The sequence below is a fragment of the Puma concolor genome, chromosome A3 (genome assembly GCF_028749965.1).
Source record: "Puma concolor isolate L17-30 chromosome A3, mPumCon1.1.hap2, whole genome shotgun sequence".
Classification (NCBI taxonomy): domain Eukaryota; kingdom Metazoa; phylum Chordata; class Mammalia; order Carnivora; family Felidae; genus Puma; species Puma concolor.
The window spans coordinates 51256794-51276435 of record NC_141669.1 but is presented as its reverse complement, the minus strand read 5'-3'; the positions used below and the strand labels follow the sequence as shown (position 1 = coordinate 51276435).

General features: G+C 46.4%; 1 protein-coding gene across 1 annotated transcript; it reads left to right on the top strand.

Moving 5' to 3' along the window:
* Positions 1-788: 788 nt before the first annotated feature.
* On the top strand, positions 789-18550 carry CCT7 (chaperonin containing TCP1 subunit 7). The gene is made up of 12 exons (XM_025931718.2): positions 789-944; positions 6165-6318; positions 6949-7055; positions 8997-9122; positions 9913-9965; positions 10319-10490; positions 14176-14340; positions 15180-15368; positions 15990-16087; positions 16466-16598; positions 17038-17244; positions 18178-18550. The coding sequence occupies exons 1-12, from the start codon at positions 939-941 to the stop codon at positions 18397-18399; spliced, it is 1632 nt and encodes a 543-aa protein (XP_025787503.1). The 5' UTR covers positions 789-938; the 3' UTR covers positions 18400-18550.
* Positions 18551-19642: the final 1092 nt, after the last annotated feature.

The window sequence follows — 19642 nt, the reverse complement described above, 5'->3', positions numbered from 1 at the left end:
TCGACTGCAGGATTGCGCGGGCTGGCGGGCTGGCTGGCGGGCGGGGAGGAAAGAGCACTGGAGGTGGGCGCCCCGCTGGACTCACTTCAGCCCAGGAAAGTCGTGGCCGTCAGCTTTGCGGTCTTGGCTGGATCCTCCCTGCGGCCGCCTCGCAAGATGACGATTTGCTTCTCCCAGCTGTGCTTTCCTCCTCCTCACCTCCCTCCTTGGGAAGGCATTCGTCTAGCGCCCAGGTGGTCTCCCGCGACCTCCCCTCCGCTCGTCCTCTGACAAGTTCCACCAGCGCTTGCGCGCTAGGGTCGCGGCTGGATGATCCCCACCCTCGAGGAGGCTCTGGTCAGTGAAGAGCCAGAAAACGGGATTTGGGGCCAGGTGCCTGGTGCCCACGTCTGCTTCTCTACCATTTAGTGTACAACTGTGACCGTGGACACCTTTCATAACCTCTCAGCTTCAGTTCCTTCATCTACAAAATAGACATAACAGTACCAACGTCATAGGATTGGAAGGGCTTATGAGATCTCTCACCAGGTGCTTATTTCCTTGTTTACCATAAGCCTGTCCCATAGCGTTCAATAAATGTGCTTACTGTGTTCCTTGGTCTGGCTTTCGGAGGTGGGGGAAGGAATGAGGGTTTAGTGGGTAATGCGAGCCGAGCAAGGAGTCTACATACTCAAAGAGAAATGCATAACCACAATCCTGCGACCCTTCGGTAACCAACGCCTCTCTCTCAGAGGCCCAGCCTCTGGCCTTTCTAGCCGTACTGACTCTGTGGTAGCAAACCATAGAGTAGCGGAAGTGGCCCGTCCCCTTCCTCTCCCGAGCCAACGGCTCGGCGAAGCTTCTGGGGATTTCTCTGGCGCGGGGGATTGTGGGGTTGCTGGGCGGCCCCGACGCGGAGAAGAGAGAAGGTGTAGCGGGCCACTAAACGAACTTCCAAAATGATGGTGAGTGGCGTTTCGCCTATCTGTCGCCATCCGCTGCCATCTGGCCCCTGGGTGGCACCGCCCGGCCGGGGTCAGTTCCATAGAGCCCTCCGCTGCCTACTAACTCTGTCTTTGCCCCCACCCCTTGTCTGTGGGCGACCCCGGCTCTCCGCGGCCTGTTTCGGCCGGAGCACGGAGCATGGGCCCTGGGCGAGGACTTCGTGGGGCTGGAGGGAAGGTTCTGGTGTGGCCGACTGGGGACTACAAGTCCCAAGCTGCTTCGGGGCCGCAAGTCGGCTGAGGGGACCCGGTTTTTGGAGCCCCCCGCAATTGAAACCCGTGTTAAATGAGTCCCGACTTGAGCGTGCATACGCGGTCGGCGGGCCGACTGGGAAGCACTGGTGCCTAGGGAAATGTAGGATGTAAAAACGTGTGCTTCCTAGAACAGGGCCGAGGCAGCGTGGGGACCTTGTGTTGGGCTGAGCGGAAGGGCTCAACTAGGGTTGCTTGCCGGTCGGTCAGCCCGCCTGCTGCCACATAAATGGAAACAGACTTGGTTTGTACTTTAACACTCGTTCATTGCTTAAGTAAACGCGTATTGAGCGCCTGCTGAATATACCGTACCCAGCTGGTTGTTGCGGGTGCAGCTCCTCAGCCGGGAGAATGGAGAGGGCAGATGGGGACAGCACATCAGAGGTGGAAGGACCCGGGTTCTGATTCCAACCCTGTCTTGCCCTTCCGGATTTGGCCTCGGGCCAGGCTTTTCTTAGTTGGCCATCTAACTCTGGGTTTCGTTTTCTTGAATTGGGGGTCTCGATGAATCCTGCAGGGCCGCCCCCCGCCCCACTTCTGCATCATCTTGTTGTGCCATCTCAGTTGTAGATAACTTCCATGGATTCCCAAGCCTCCTGCTATCTCTTGAGTTGCTGTTGAACAGGGCCAGCGTTTAAGAAGGTGTTTGAGGCAAAACGCTGACTGGGATACTTACTGCTCCCTGTAGTGCACTTGGCAATTAACTCATTTCTATCAGTCAGAGGAAGTTCTCTGTTCTTTTCTGGGCTTCTGCTGCTTTTTCCTGTCCTGGTAGATGTCAAGCTGATACATATGAAGTGTTCTGTTAGGGAATGTCCTGTGAATCCAGTTGTACCCACAGAGAAGGAACCTAGGATTTATCTGTACTTTCTCCCCTTTATACCTCCAGTACTGCCCTTTTTCAGTCCCTCTTCAGCATTACCTTTTCTTGAAGTCGGCTTCATCTTCTGTGCAGAGTCAGCAGAGCCCTTGAGAGTAAGGGCTCTGGAGCCGCACTGAATGCCTAGTTTTGTAACTTCAGCTGGGCCACCTACTATGTGTGTGTGACTTTGAGCATGTTAAATTTGTGGCCTTCAGTGTGTTAGAAGGGATTCATTGAGCTAATACATATGAAGTGCCCGGCATCAATAAGCAATTGGCAAATGTTAGCTATTCTGCTAGGTAGTGGTTTGCTTCCTTTCCTCCCTGTAATCTATCCTGCTGACAAGGCTACCATAAGAGTTTTGGTTGGCATTGAAAGAACTGAGGATCAGGACCAAGGTTCTTCTGTCTGGTGATAAAACCCTTTACTGGGATGCTCCACCACACTCGGGTTTTTCCTGAACTGACCCCTGCTCTTTTTCCTTGTGGTATTAGCTGTTTATATCTCTCCTTTTGGAATGTGAGACTTCTGTAGGGCCTACAAAGCATAGGGAACAAAGGGACTGTGGGCAGCTGCTCCTTGCTTTGTATTTAAGAACTCTCTGTGGATTTGGTGTCACCACACTGCCAGTGCTTTTCCAAAAATTAGAAGCTGGTGCTATCTTAGTTCATGGTTTGAATGAAACATGTGCAAGTATATGTAAAGTTGAATTTTTAACACCATAAGCTGCTGTATATTGCTTTCTATGTGGCCAAATCTAGGCTCTCCACAAATTGAGATTCCTATAGTCCTTACCTTTGGGAAGGTCATGCTTTAAGATTGATGGTGATATAAAAATTACGCCAAGAGGAAGCAAAGAGGGAATTACGGGATCCTCTGTTCGGGGTGCCCCTATTGGCTGCTGTTGAGAAAATATGTTAGAAGAATTGGGGCTCTGGTGAATCGCTGGCCTGTTGATAAGAAACTTTTGTTTTTTAAAATGTCTTTATATATATATATATATATATACACACATATATACATATATATATACACATGCATATGTATGTACACAGTGTATATGTATATATATATATATATATTTTTTTTTTTTTTTTTTTTTTTTTAAGTAAGTAAACTCTACAGCCAACATGGGGCTCAAACTCATGACCTCGAGATCAAGAGTCACATGCTCTACCAACCAAGCCAGCCAGGTGCCCCAAGAAAGTGGTTTTGGCAGAAGGTGCCAGGGTAGCTCTTATAAATAGGGGTCCAGTTTAGGGGGGGGTGAGAAAAAAATCTTTACATGCATTGATGTTAGCCTGTTGGAGAGGTGAAAATTTGTTGAAGGCAATAAGGTGAACTTGAGACCCAAGTTAGTTTTTGTTTTGAAATGTAAGACTGTCTGGGGCAAGGATGAAGCAAGGAAGCTTGGGGGCTGCCATGAGGAATAATTTAGCAGGACTAGGAGAAGGTGGGGACACCTTTTTCCTTACAAAAGGTGGAAGAGGCTTGAAAGAAGTTTGGCCAAAGAAGCCATTTCTTGCCTCCAGACCTGGGACACTGGTGAAAGGGGAGGAATTTTCCCTCCAGCCCATGCCTGACCCCAGATTTAGGGGATTATCTGACAGGCATTCTTACTAAAGTTGCTTTTTTTTTTTTTTTTTTAAGTTTAGTATTTTGAGAGAGAGAACACGCCCGTTAGCAGGGGAGGGGCAGAGAGAGAGAATCCCAAGCAGGCAGGCTCTGTGCTGTCAGAGTGGAGCCTGATGTGGGGCTTTATCTCACAAACTGTGAGATCATGACCTGAGTGAGCCAAACTCTAGAGTTGGACACTTAACCAACCAAGCCACCTAGGCATCCTGTCTCAGGCGTTCCTTAAAAAAAAAAAAAAAAAAGTTTGTTCATTAGAAAAAAATTAAAACAAAACATATAATACAAAGTGTCAGAACACTCTTTACCTCCACTCTTACTCGTTAGCATTCGATGCACATCTTTCCAGCCCTCTTTTAAGCACTTACATATTACATCTTGCCTCCTGCTTTCTCTCTCTTTGTATTTTATGTAGATAAATGTAAATCAGAACATGCCATTCGTGGGGCACCTTGGGTGGCTTGGTTGGTTAAGTGTCCAATTCTTGGTTTTGGCTCAGGTCATGATCTCTCTGTATGTGAGGTGAATCCCCGCATCAGCACAGGGGCTCTTCGCTAACAGAGCTGAGCCTGCTTGGGAATCTCTCTCTCTCTTTCTCTGCCCCTACCCTGCTCACTCAGGCGCATGTGCTTCCGCTTTCTCTTCTGTCTCAAAATTAACATTAAAAAAAGAACATGCCATTCCTCTGCTAAAAGGTTTTCCAGGCCTTCCTTTTGTAGGAATAAAATCTACACTCCTTACCATGATCTACAATTGAGTATGCCATCTGGTTCTCACCTGCCTCTTCAGCCCTTTTCCAGTCTTCTGTCTACCCACTGCCCTCCTGCTACACTAGCCAGAGGAGTTGAACTTTTTCAGGAATTGGCCAGTGAATATGGAGTCAGCCTCATGGGTCACTAGACTTTCTGGTGTGTGAATCCCTGACTCCTTATTGTTGAGTTGACACAACCTTGTGCTTTCCTTTCCTGCTCAGATACCTGAAGCACCCACAGGGGTGGGCCTGGGCAGTGGCTTTCAAACTTGTTATGGCAATTTGTGGTAAGAAGTAAATTTTAAGTTGCAGCCTAATAGCACACACATAGCATAACAAGTTTTAAAACAGTTTTTATCTTCACTGTTTTGTTTCACACATACAAAATTAGTCACAGACACAGGGAAGACTGAATCTGGTTTATGAGCTCATCTCTGAAGGCACAGGTTTTGATACCGACTCTAGTTTGCTAAGCTGAGGAATTACTGTCAGGCTAATGGTCACTGGAGCGGAGGCAGCTAAGCAGGCCTTTACGAGGGTATCCCTGTCTTCCCAGAGTTTCTGCAGGTCTGCCAATTAAGCCCCTTTGGGGATAGTGATTGTTCTCAAGACTGGCATGCAGGGGCGCCTGCTCAGTCGGTTAAGCGTCCGACTTCGGCTCAGATCATGATCTTGCAGTTCGTGAGTTCAAGCCCCGCGTCGGGCTCTGTGCTGACAGCTCAGAGCCTGGAGCCTGTTTCAGATTCTGTGTCTCCCTCCCTCTCTCTGACCCTCCCCCGTTCATGTTCTGTCTCTCTCTGTCTCAAAAATAAATAAACAAAACAAAAAAAGACTGGCATGCAAAATAGGGAAAAACTTCTGTGGGACATTTGGTTGGAGATTGGTCACAAGGAAGCTCTGTGGAACCAGCACGAGAATGGAAACACTGCTGTATGAATTAGACTGGTTTTGTGAGGCGGGACAACATGCTGCTTCCCTGCTCTCCAGCTGAGCGTTGTGGTAAAGCTGCCTGCCTGGGCATCTCCAGGACACCACCTGAAGCTGCTGGCGCCTCGTGTTTTGCATCAGTGCCCCATCAACTTCCCTAGGATTAAGCTGTAATGCAGATAAGTGGTTGCTTTGCCAGAGGGTGAACATTGGGCTTCTTCCTCCTGTGCTCTGACCTAATTCTTCAACACAGGGAATAGTGTCAGAAGTTGAAAAGGCTATGCTCGTCCAGCCGAGCGCTGGAGAACACAGTATTTGATTTGTTCTTTTAGACTAAATCGTGCTTCTCATGACCATTTTCTAGCAACGCCTGTAGGGTATGTTGTAGTCCTGGCGGTATCTCTGGATGTAGAGTCTGGTTAAGAAATCTATGTGGTGGACAGTGGGAATATGGTTTTAAAGGCCTCCAGAGGGGTGCCTGGGTGGCTCAGTTGGTTGAGCGTCTGACTCTCGATTTCGGCTCAGGTCATGGTCCCAGGGCTGTGGGATCAAATCCTGAGTCAGGCTCAGCGCTGAGCGTGGAGCCTGCTCCTGCACTTGTGCGTGCATGTGCTTTCTCTCTCAAATAAAAAAATAACAAAAGGCCTCCAGGTATTTCTGTTATGAGAGAGATGAGAACACTTTTCTTTTCCCCTCCCTCCTTGAATTTCATTGTAGTAGATGATTATTAAAAGCAGTCAATTGCTTTCTTCTGTAGCCCACACCAGTTATCCTGTTGAAAGAGGGGACTGATAGCTCCCAAGGCATCCCCCAGCTTGTAAGTAACATCAGTGCCTGCCAGGTGATTGCAGAAGCTGTAAGAACCACCCTGGGCCCTCGTGGCATGGACAAGCTGATCGTAGATGGCCGAGGTAAGTCTGCAGGGTTCCTCAGGCCAGTGTGCAGAAGAGGAGACTCCTGGGGAGTGCTGGGGCTAGCAGAAGTTGGTATCAGAAATTCCACTGCTTTTAAGGTCTCTGAGGGATTGCTCGCTAGGAGATGGTTCCATTTCATACATTGTCCTGAATGCTGGACCCTACAGGGATATACGGAAGAAGTTGGGCTCAGGAACATGTTGCCTCATAGAGAGATGCAGCCTGGAAACATGAAAGAGAACTATCTGAGTTAACTTTGGTCATTCCCATTGTATCATATTACCAAGACAGAATTCCCCCTCGTGTTTTAGTATATTAACTGACATGTGAGACAATAGTAGGTATCAGCTATGTCAAGAATATCTAAATGGTTTCTCATTCTCATTTAGTATTTTCTACATCCAGTTCAATGTATGCTAAATGCTGTTCAGAGAAAAATCGGTAGCTCATGGTCTTCAGAAGTTTGTGATTTCAGGTGGCCCTTTGTGCACAGAGCTAAATCTATAAAAAGATCAGTTTATTTATGCCATGATCTCCTCTGCCCCATCCCAGTAAAGTGTGCTTGGGCTCCAAGTCCAACTGGAGAAAAGGTCTTTAAATTTTTACTTTGTGTTTGTTCCTTTTAAGGCAAAGCAACGATTTCTAATGATGGGGCCACAATTCTGAAACTCCTTGATGTTGTCCATCCTGCAGCAAAGACGTTAGTGGACATTGCCAAGTCCCAAGATGCTGAGGTGGGAAGATCAAGCGTATGTGTTTAAGTGAAGGTTGAAACACATGCCTGCTTGCTCCTTTGCTCTTCTGTCTTAAAAGGTTTTTGATTATATATCTAAAGTTATGATGTCATAAGTAGTACGTGCTTATAAATTGTAAAGTATTTAGATGAAGTTAATCTTCTAAATTCATACTCTTGGGGCGCCTGGGTGGCTCAGTTGGTTAAGCATCCGACTTTGGCTCAGGTCACGATCTCGCGGTTTGTAAGTTCAGGCCCCACGTTGGGCTCTGTGCTGACAGCTTGGGGCCTGCAGCCTGCTTTGAATTCTGTGTCTCCCTCTCTCTCTGCCCCTCCCCTGCTCATACTCTGTCTCTCAAAAATAAATAAATGTTAAAAAAATTTTTTTTTTAATTCATACTCTTTCACTACATGTAGCTGAGATCTTAGGACCAGGCTCCTTTCAGTTACCTGGTAAATAGTTTAAGCTCTCATGTGTTAGTCACCTTTTAAGATGGGGCTGGAAACTTTAAGGTTTCCAGTTTATCTTTTTTTTTTTTTAATATTGGTAAAATATAGATAACATAAAATTTACCACTTCAGGTTTGGTTTTTTTTTTTTTGTTTTTTTTAAGTAGGCTTCACATCCAGCGTGGAACCCAGTGCAGGGCTTGAACTCACAACCCTGATACCAAGACCTGAGCTGAGATCAAGAGTTGGCTGCTTAACCTTCTGAGCCACCCAGGCGTCCCTCACTTTAGCCATTTTTAAGTGTACAATACTGTGGCATTGACCAGTCTATCTTTTAAAACATTTCTAACACTGGAGTCTTGATACTAAATGTTGACAGAAACGGATTTGCATTTTACAGTATTACAGATAGGTTCTGAAGTTATATAAAAAGGTGTATTAGGACCCAGTAGCCTACAAAACAGTATGGCTTATATGAAATTAAAGTGGGAAGAGTCTGAATTTGACCTGTTACTGACTAAAACCTTTCTGGCCAGGAATTTGGCAGCTTATACCCTTTACCACAGTAACACTTTTTCCCTCTTTGAGAGTCCCTCACATTACACAATGGACATAAGTGAGCTGAACATAAATTTCTGCCAAATCAGAGGTAAGCTAGTTTTAGTTCTTCTTCTCCCTCATTAAAAATAGGGTTTAGAGGGGCGCCTGATTGGTTTAGTCAGTTAAGTGTCGGACTCTGGCTCAGGTCCTGATCTCACGGTTTGTGAGTTCAAGCCCCGCATCCGGCTCTATGCTAACAGCTCGGAGCCTGAAGCCTCCTTTGGATTCTGTGCCTCTCTCTCTGCCCTTCCCCAGTTTGCATTCTGTCTCCCTTTCTCAGAAATAAATAAAATTCTTAAATAAATAAATGAAGGGTTTAGATCCCATTGTGGAATATTACTACATTAGAAAGGTTAGCAGACTAGTCATCTGTCAATTCCAAACAGTATTTAAAATATAAAGGACTTTGGCTGGTCCTGGAAGGTTTGTTTTAGTAGGATTTGGCTGTAAATTATCTTTATGTAAACTCCTGTAGTACTTTGTGCTCCTTGAAGAATATTTGTCTCATGCCTCTTGTTACCAGACACATAAGTATTGTATTATAAGCATGACTGGGATTGTCTTAATCATCATAGTGCCTGTATGTAATAAATAAATTGTTGGTTAGTCTGTGTATATGATTTCATATCCTGAAGAACTTTGTCAAAATCAGCCCTCTTTGGAGAATGGGCCTGGCTGAGGAATTCATTTTGTAGCCCAGAGCCATTTGATGGGATGGATACCTAACTATTGTCACCTTCCTTGTACTCATTGCAATCACCTACGCTTCCAGAAAAAACATTTCACACCCATTTAAACAGTCCCTAGTTTAAATGGGTAGGTTGCCTAAAAATGGAGTCTCAGGCCTTATTCCTCACTGTGAGAAATGTGAATTTCCTGTCATCCTCTTCCAGGTCGGTGACGGCACCACCTCAGTGACCCTGCTGGCTGCAGAGTTTCTGAAGCAGGTGAAACCCTATGTGGAGGAAGGTTTGCACCCACAGATCATCATCCGAGCTTTCCGCACTGCCACCCAGTTGGTATGGGAATACTGGCTACCTTAGCCTTGTGTTTCTCAGGATAATACCTTTAGCGGAGTATAGAGAGAGGTAACAGGGTTCCCTGGACATTTTCTCCCTATGAATCTCTGTTCTGCCATTCGGTAGCTATTTGACTAGATATTTCCTTAATCTCTTTAAGCCTCAGGTTTCCTGACTGACTCAATAAGTGAGAGGTTTTTTGTTTTATCTAAAGTTCCTCATGACACGTATCTTGAGACCCTGCTTTTATTGACCTTTGACCTTCATTGTGTGATCTTAGGCAAGTCGGTCCCTCTAGGCTTTACTTTCTCCCTTAAATATCTCTGGTTCAGGGTGGTAACATGAGATCACATATGAGATGTGCTTTTGAAAAGATACTAAGTTTAACATACAGATATATATGCCATACATAACATGTCTAATAATATATAAAGTGCTAGCAGTTGTCATGAGTGTTTTTCTTAAGCCAGAAGGTTTGGCCCAATCGAGTGTCCTAGCTTGTTTCCACTCATCTGTTTTAGTGTTCCTTGCATATTCAGAATTAAGTCCTGGAAATACCCTGATGATTCTTCAGAACTATACCTACTGTATATTTGTCACTGGGAGTTTTCTAAACCATAGGGCTGTGTGTTTCCGGGCAGCAACAAGACTCAGAAGTGTGTTTCAGCTGCAGAGTGGAAATGCTTACAATTTGGGAGTAAACAGATTGGAGAGTGGCAAGAGAGACTGGGACCCACCTCTCCAATTTGCCTTTGGCACCAGGGACTCACTCGGCTTCTGTTCTTGGCAGGCAGTTAACAAGATCAAAGAGATTGCTGTGACCGTGAAGAAGGAAGACAAAGTGTAAGTTTGCAGCGGGCTTTGTCAGAGCCTTGACTTTTTGTGGCCAAATTGGATGTAGAAGCGTGTTGCCACCCTATATGGGCCTGGGGCTATTTGGCTCTTGCTAGACCCTTGGCTGTGCCCCAGCTCACAGCACAAAAGAGGCTGTAGACTGTAATTTTAAAGCTGTCACATACAAGGTCTTTGACTGCAGTCACCATCTGTCAATGATAATTTGCCCTAAAGATTGTAGAAGATGAAGTTGATGTGGGCTGAGTTTAGAGGCTAGAACAGAAGCCCCCTACACATTGCAATAGACTCAGACAAGGGGCTTTCCAGACCTGACACAAGTCCCACCTATCCTTGTGTCCCAGGGAGCAGAGGAAGCTGCTGGAGAAGTGTGCCATGACCGCTCTGAGCTCCAAGCTGATTTCCCAGCAGAAAGCCTTCTTCGCTAAGATGGTGGTGGATGCGGTGATGATGCTCGATGATCTGTTGCAGCTTAAAATGATTGGAATCAAAAAGGTGCAGGGTGGTGCCCTAGAGGTAAGCCTGCTACAGCCTCCCTAGGAAGCCTTATGCTTTCATATTGACCCTTCACACAGGTTGGTACAGGAGATGAACACATGTTACAGGAATAGAATGCGTGTTGAGCTGGAAGTCAGACTGGAGTTGTATTCCCCATACTGTCACTGCAGGCTGTGACTGTAGAAACATTTTGTAATTTCTGTGGACCTATATTTACTTGTCAGCAGAACAGCAGTTTGAACTAGTTGATTGTTAGAATCTTAGTGTAATGTGGGAGGGGATGGGACTAGCTCCATCTGATAAATTATCTATGACCCTCTCAGTTAATAAGCCTGAGAAGTACTTCTCAGTCCATTCTCCAAGTGACATGCCCAAGCTGTCATGACCATGTCCCTTCTTTTATTCATTTATTTTGGATAGATGATACATAGTTCTAAATGTAAAAAGAATCCTAAAGGAAAAAAATAAACATCCCATTCACCACTCCTGCCCCAGATACAACCACTAATAAGTGAGTGTGTGTGTGTGTGTGTGTGTGTGTGTGTGTGTGTGTATGAGCAGGTGCTTCCAGAATTGTTTTACGCATCTGTAAATACATATGTAAATACTGCTTTCCTAAACACAAGTGCTTATTTATAATACATAGTATTCTGTAACTCACTTTTGTCCGTTTAACAACTTAACTTTTTTAATGTTTATTTATTTTAGACAGAGGATAAGCAATGGAGGGCCAGAGAGAGAGACACACACAAAATCTGAAACAGGCTCCAGGCTCTGAGCTGACAGCACAGAGCCCACATGGGGCTCAAACTCGTGAACCATGAGATCATGACCCTAGCCAATATTGGACACTCAACTGACAGAGCCACCCAGGCGCCATTAACAACTTATTTTAGAATTTGATCCATATCAGCATGTGGGGCTTTTAATTCATTGCTGTCCAATAGAACTTCCTGTCACGGTAGAACTGTTACATGTCTGTGCTGTCCATTTTATGGTAGCCACTGGCCATGTGTGGCTACCAAGCACTTGAAATGCAGTTAGTACAACTGAAGAACTAAATTTTTAATTTAATTTTTATTTATTTAAATTTAAATAGCAACATGTGGTTCATGGCTACTGCATTGCACAACCTAACTAACTTGTTCTTTTTTAACACAGTAGTATCTGTCTGGAAGCATTCTGTTGGTATCTCTATGCTGCTTTGGCCTTTCTCCACTCTGGCCTGCCCTACTTCTTAATTTTCTCTATCTTGGTGACCCAGCTTGAAGGGATTTGGATGGGGCAAGACCTGCTTCAAATATTATAGCCTGGCCCTTCACTTTTCTGTTCTTTGACTTTTACCCTTCTGAGTTGCATTCCCACTCTGTTGTCCTTTCTCCTGTCATGGCACATGTCAGTGGACTGAGGTTCTCTTTCTGTAATAAAACTTGTGAGGAATTTGGAGGTCATCTGAGTTACTCCCCTGTCTTTGGCCCCAGGTACCAGTGCTTTCTTGGCCCATCATGGCTTACTGACTTTGTCTTTACCCATTACTTTGGTAGCAGTCATCCATCTTCTCCTGGGCCTTCCTATTTCCCTGGACTCTTGAGATTAGATTGGCCAATTCACTCAACTAGGGATCAAAAATAATAATTTGGTGGGGGTGCCTGGGTGGCTGAGTTGGTTAAGCATCCGACTTCGGCTCAGGTCATAATCTTGAGGTTCATGAGTTCAAGCCCTGCATCGGGCTCTGTGCTGACAGCTCAGAGCCTGGAGCCTGGCTTCAGATTCTCTCTCTCTCTCTCTCTCTCTCTCTGTCTTTCTTTGCCCCTCTCTGCCCCTCTCCGCCCCTCTCCCACTTGCGCTCTCTCTTTCTCAAAAATGAATAAAAATTTTTTTTTTTTTTTTTTTTAAACAATAATTTGGGGCATCTGGGTGGCTCAGTCAATAGAGCATCTGACTCTTGATTTCAGTCAGGTCATGATCCCAGGGTCATCGGATCAAATCCCGTATCAGGCTCTGCACTGAGCATGGAGGCTATTTAACATTCTCTTGCACTTTGCCCCTCTCATTCACGCATGGGCTCACGTGCGCTGTCTCTCTCCCACCCCCTTCCCTCTCCCTTTCTCTCATAAAATAAACAAATAAAACTAATTTATCTAGTGAGAAGGCCAGGGTCTCCAACCCACTTTCCTCAGACTATTCCCCATTCCTTAAATGCATGTAAAACCTTTAACACAAAACCTGACACACAGAATTCGATAAATGGTAGTAGTGATTATTGACTTATTCTCAGGATTAACAGAACTTCCTGATGTGTATCTTCAGCCCTTAACTCTCCCTTGAATCTCATGCTCTTGTATCTGCTACTGAACTCATTATCTCATTCTCCAAACCTGAAACCGTTTTCTGTGTTTCTTGACGAGTTGGTATCGCCACCATTGACTCAGTCACTCACCAGAAATCCAGGATTATCTTTGAAAATCTTTCCCAACTCCCACAACCTTTCAGTCACCATTGTCTTATTTTGTCTACCAATTTACTCTTTATTTCTTCAAGCTGTCTTTTTACTTATTCCCAAGACCATTGTCCTGGCAGTCGTCACCCTTCCTCCAGTCTTATGTCCCCTAAATCAATCCTATTTTCTGTTGAAAGGCGAAGCTCCACAATTTACTCTGTCCTGTGTGTAAAGCCTTTTGGGATTCCACATTGCGTACAGAATAAGAGGTAGGCCTTAACAGAGCCTGTAAGATTCTCCTAAACTGGCCTCTGCCTTCTACCTTACATTCCCACAACGGCAAATGCACTCTTTGATGCCACCACACTGCCTCTGCCTCTTGGGAACATCCTTTCCATTTTCTATTTGACTGATTTCTGCTCCTCTTGATTTGTCTCAGGCATCACCCCCTGAGGTGTGAATTGGAGGCTGTGAATTTGAATGATGCACGTATGTGTTCACTGATAGACGACAGTATTCTAGATTAGCACTGGCAGAGAACATAGAGGTATTGAATGGAAATACCCTTTTTTATCGTGTGGGAAAAGACTTGGTCATTTAGCAAGAAAGAGATCTGAGATTTGAACCCAGGTCTTTAGATAGTCCTAAAGTCAGTCCCAAGTGCAACATGCTTTCTTACTATGTATGCCCTGCTGTTAAATCCAACCCACAGGAAGCCACAATGGTGGCTTGGGAACTGTACAGGGAATTTCTGACTCCTAAGATCTTTTGGCTTCATCTCCTGGGAAGAGGAAGGACCTAGAATGCTGCACACAGGACTGTGTGTGTGCGCGTGCAGTAGGAGCGTGTGTAGGTGTGTCCAGTAGAAGACTGGGGGGTGAGTTGGGATTGAAGAGGCCTGTGCCTTATTCATAAATGCCTGGTTCCTTGCCTGGCACTGTCGGTAAATACATTCAGTTTTAGCCCTTGGCTCCTGCTTTGAAGGCCAGTCTTAGAAAATAGCCCAAACAGGCCTTTCCCATGCTTAGTCCCTGTAAGCTGAATGATTGATTTTCTTTATACTGAAGGGATAACCAAAATATGTTTTGTATTTTTCCTAGCTTTTATGAAAGTGGAAAGGCTTTGTTGTAACAGTGAAATAAAGACGTGGTTAACTCTTTCATGTTTGCAGAAATGGACACATGTTAGTCTAGCACAGCACTAGCTTGATTTCATTTCATGCCAGTAGTGACTGAACTGTTAACTGTTTGTTTTTTTAAACAGGAGTCCCAGCTAGTAGCTGGCGTCGCGTTCAAGAAGACTTTCTCTTACGCTGGGTTTGAAATGCAACCCAAAAAGTACAATAATCCAATGATTGCCCTTTTAAATGTTGAGCTTGAGCTGAAAGCTGAGAAAGATAATGCTGAAATCAGAGTCCACACAGTTGAGGTAGGCCCCACCAGCTGGCTAGAGGCATGGAGTTGGTCAGCGTTCTGGGCCAAAATTTGGGTCTTTGTGGCTCTCTTGGGCCCAGCTGTTTCTCAGGCTCCTTATGAGCCCCATTCTCCTCCTGTCCCCCTGAATATGTTGATGTCCAAATACTAGGCCCACTTCTTTTCTCACTCTTCTCTCTGTGAGTGAAGAGACTTGGATAGGGACCTGAGGAGACTTAGATAGGGGAGACCTGCTGAAATATTCTCTGGCCCCAGGGAAGGGGCTGGCAGCTGCCCTCCACCATACACTGAGCCCAGTGTTTTGATTCCTCTTACCTGGGCAGTTGAGGGCCCCTCTCCTCCTACACTGGGTCCCACACTGTAGGGACAGGTGTGCTCCCATCACTGATAATACCAAGGCTATCTCGAGTAGCAGTGTCATCCAGCTATAAGTAGGTGCTGTTGGGTAATGTGTCACCAAAACACAGTGGCCTCTGGAGGGAATGGATCTTGTTATTGGGAACTCCATGGGTACAGCATCTTAGAGGAATCTTCCACTCTGCCAAGCTAAACTATTTCTCACACCTTGGCATACCAGCTGTGGAGTAACTCCCAGTCCTGGGGTTTCTTTCTACTTTGGTGTCTGAAAGTTTTAGGTGATTCCTGAGTTCTCATGTAGGGTTCTTGTTACTTGGACTGGGGAGAGGCTATTTTGTTTACCCTTTTTAATTCCCAAATACATCACGTTTTATTTTGGGGAGTATATTTTAGCCTACCATATATGCTAATCTCCCCCTGCCCTTCACGCCCCTCCTCTCCCCAAGCATCCTTATCCTTTTCTGGGTCTCTCTTCAGGATTATCAGGCAATTGTTGATGCTGAGTGGAACATTCTCTATGACAAGTTAGAGAGGATCCATCACTCTGGAGCCAAAGTCGTCTTGTCCAAACTCCCTATCGGGGATGTGGCCACCCAGTACTTTGCTGACAGGGACATGTTCTGTGCTGGCCGAGTGCCAGAGGAGGATCTGAAGAGGACAATGATGGTAACTAAACATTCACAGGCTGCTTCTTGGCTTTTGTGGCCCTGGAGGGGTTTTAATTTACTACGGGTATACTGGAATGCACTGTCAGGTTGGCCTGTGACTAGGCCTGTCTAAACCTTTTAATTTTCTTTTTTTTTTTTTTTTTTTTTTGCTGTGAAGCACTCCAATCCCATGTGCATGTGCTCGGTGTAACCAGAGCAAGTCAGGAAATCTGATTGGTGAGGGAACCTAGCAGTGATGTTCTTATCAGCTAGATCAGTTCAAGTACTGATGTTTTCAGCCACATTTCTCCTTTTTCTTTTTGAGCATCTCCACAAGATATGTTAGGTCTAAAGCACTGATCCTAACTTTAGTTGTTCGGCCCAAGGCACACTAGTTTGGGGGCGTGGGTGTTGGGTGAAGTAAAAGGTCTCCATCTTTTGACCAGGCTTGCTTGCCCTTCGTAGGTCTTTGTTCTGTTTTGTTTTCTCCTCTTTTAGGAAGGTAAATGGGAGGTTGTCCAGTGCAGGGAGTCCTGGGGCACTGTGGCAGGGTCTAGCATGGGAATTGGCGTTTGAGACTAGGTGGCAGGAAGCTCTCTTCTGACTTCACGTGAAGGTGATCTGATCTTGTGCTTCTCAGGCCTGTGGAGGCTCCATCCAGACCAGTGTGAATGCTCTGTCAGCAGATGTGCTGGGCCGCTGCCAGGTCTTTGAAGAGACCCAGATTGGGGGCGAGAGGTAAGTAAGCCATAGGCCTGGGCTGCCTGCTGGCAGAGCTCACGAGACCTGCCTGGGTCTGGCCTTCTGACATCTTTTGGGTGTGGTATACAACATGTGCCGCTCTTTTTTGAGGTCTCACCTTTTGGGACATAAAGAACTCAGATATAAAGTATTTCAGGAGAGCAGGTCAAGTTGGGTCTAAAGTCTGACTCTACAGTATCTTCTGCCCTAGGGTTACAGCCCCAGACCTTCCCCAAAACTCTTCAAGAGTAGGATTGGAAACCCTAGTGAGGAACAAAAGAGCAGCTGTTGAGTGTTGGGCGAACGTGGTGAGGTCATACACAACAGGTTGGCAGCAGAAAGAAGTTTACATGTATGATTTGATCCTGGGTGTAGGTATAATTTCTTCACTGGCTGCCCCAAGGCCAAGACTTGTACTATCATCCTCCGTGGTGGTGCTGAGCAGTTCATGGAGGAGACGGAGCGGTCCCTGCACGACGCCATCATGATTGTCAGGAGGGCCATCAAGGTAGTAGACGGGGTTTCCTGGATCTTTGTGGTGATTTCTGCCATATATAACTTATCCTTCCCTGGGTGGCCTGTTAGCCCTGATTGCCTCACAAATCATAGGCAGCCTCAGTCTCTCAAAATAGATCATGCTGCCTTAAAGGCTAAGACTTGTTCTCGTGAACAAACAGTGGAGCTACTGTCCTTAGCCATCCCAGTGATTGTACCAATGCCCTTGAGGTCCAAGGTGACCTTGGAGATGGTCAGAAACCATAAGGTCCACCAGATGGAGGTTGGAATGTGCTAGACAAGAGCCACATCTAGGCTTCCTGGGATTTGGAATGAGGAACTACTCCCTTTCTGTGCTGGGAGGACCTTTTGACTGGCTGGTCCAACTCCGCTGTGGCTGGACCTTGAGCCAGGGGCCTGTTAGCATTAAGAGGTGGGTCTGGTCTCTGCAGAACGATTCAGTGGTGGCTGGTGGCGGCGCCATTGAGATGGAGCTCTCCAAGTACCTGCGGGATTACTCAAGGACCGTTCCAGGAAAACAGCAGCTGTTAATTGGGGCATATGCCAAGGCCTTGGAAATTATCCCACGCCAGCTGTGTGACAATGCTGGCTTTGATGCCACAAACATCCTCAACAAGCTGCGAGCTCGGCATGCTCAGGTGGGTCCTTCTCCTTGAGTCCAGGGATTGGGTGCATGGGGCTAAATTTTGAGTGTGTGCTATGCTTACTCAGGCTCCATAGAGTGTTCAGGCCCATGACAGGGCTGGAACTAAACCTAGTACCGACTCAACTGTGTCTCCTCTGAGGGCAGAGGGAAAGCCACAGTGCCAGGACTGGAGCCTCCAGGGTTTCTTCAGTGCTTCTACCAAGAGTATAATCATAGCTCCTTGTGGTGCCATCAGAGGAACCAGGGGGACCCTGCAGCCTCCTCCCTGGAAGCACACGCTGAGCACGTTACTGGGTTTCCCAGTGGTGGCGAGGCATGCCAGAGCCCTGCTGCTGGGCGGTCCAGCCACGGCGCTACCATCTCTTAAGTTGTGATCTCTGTGAGAACTTAAATGTGTTCGTTTGCTATTTAGCAAACATTTGTTTAGAGATATTTGTTAAGTGCTCAGTACTGTGACAGCAGCGCTCCGTGACCTTGCTTCTGCCTTTGTTAGGATTTTAAGAGAGTCCCTTCACTCCTTTGCATCTCCATTCCCTCATCCGAAGTGGGGACTGATGGAAGCAGCGAGATAAGGGATTGGAAAGTGTTCCTCTTGAGAACTGTGGTGTGATATACATGGTCCTCGGGTGACCTGAGGACTGGACCTCCCCAAAACACGGCACGTTGCCTAGAGGAGGGCCCAGAGCTCTTGTGTGAGCAGCATGTCTAGGGTTTGAAGGGGGTGGTCGTTGGGGGCACAAGTGGGAAGAGAAGACCTGCACTTTCAGGTTCTTTGTGTGATGCCAGACAGATGCCGTCTTTCTTAGGGAAATGCTGGCAAGTTCAGAGTATGAGGTTTCCTAACGACCTTGTCTTTGGGAGGATTTGCAAGAAGAAACTTGAGAGTAGTTCCTTATTAACCTCCCCTCCTCTCCTGCTCTTTCAGGGGGGCATGTGGTATGGAGTGGACATCAACAACGAGGACATTGCTGACAACTTTGAGGCCTTCGTGTGGGAGCCAGCTATGGTGCGCATCAATGCCCTGACCGCAGCCTCTGAGGCTGCCTGCCTTATCGTGTCGGTAGATGAAACCATCAAAAACCCTCGCTCAACGGTGGACGCTCCCCCAGCTGCGGGCCGGGGCCGGGGCCGGGGCCGCCCCCACTGAGAGGCACCCGGTCCCTCATGAGTGGCCGGCAGGCTGGCTGCAGGGTATGCTTACTCTCCCCATCTTGGTTAGTTGGTATTACAAGGAAGGGGTCATAATTGGCCCACTCTGTTCTCACTGAGGTTATTTAAATAAAGCTTAAGACTTAGAATTCACTTTGCAAATTATTTGGGCACCGGACTTTTACTGCTAAATGTCTTGACTCCAGCTCAGGATTTTACTTTCGTATGTACTCACCTGACAGATGGAAAAGTTTTCTTCTCTCCTATCGGACTGAGTCCTCAGCAGCATCTGGTTTTTAAGGCAGAGGGTCCACTCTGCCAGCAGAGCTCCACCTGAGGGGCCTCCGTCCAGAAGTTTCACTCTGAGCGCTCTCTTAGTCCCAGAAGTAGTTAGGAGATGTGGAGTCCCTTCCTTTTCTTCTGACATCATCTTGTTTAGCCCTGGCCTTGCCAGGCAGTGCTCCGAGGACTTCTGTGGGTTTGAGTCAATGTATTCTATTACGTTGCTTGCTCCTTCCACTTGTATATTCTTTTTGGCTCAGTGTCCTGGTCTCTCTTACTCAAGATCTCTCGGAGGAATGTATAAAGAGGCCACGTTCCCTTTAAATTCTGTAGTGATTATCTTAAAAGTCCATTGAGGAGAGGTGGCTGAAGGAGCACCCACGTGGTCTTCTCTGTTTGACCACCAGTGGTCTTGGAGGTTCCTTTTGCTTTCTTCTGACCAATGGAGGTTTGCAGTGGCCACCACAGATCAACTAGAAACCAGCAGGGTTTGACTGCGTTCTCGTTTATACTAGTCCTCAGAGCTGGCCTGCAGCTAGCTGTAGTTAGTAACTGTTGAAGGTAGAGGTGAGTAACTATGTCACTTTGAGCCATGGAAGCTTTTGCTGCCTGCAACTGGAAGGTGATTGGAAAGAAAGTCTCTTGAGTCTGATCCCCTCTTGGTTAGATGGACTCAAAAGCAGGGATGGGGTGGTGATCAGGTCCTGACTGTGGAGTCTGACCTCCCTTCTAACTTGATAGTCTCTGGGTAAACTAATTTTTCTGAGCCTCAGCTGCTCTACCTTTGTTACGAACATAAAAGTAGCTGGCTCAGAGTTATGCTCATCTACCTGTTTGATGCTAGAGCCACTCACAATTTAAGCCTAAGCACCTGGTCTTTTTACTGGCTTTAAATCTTTCAAGACCTGAGTAATAATCAGTGGCACGACTTCATTTTGCAAGCTGGGGTAGTCGAGGCC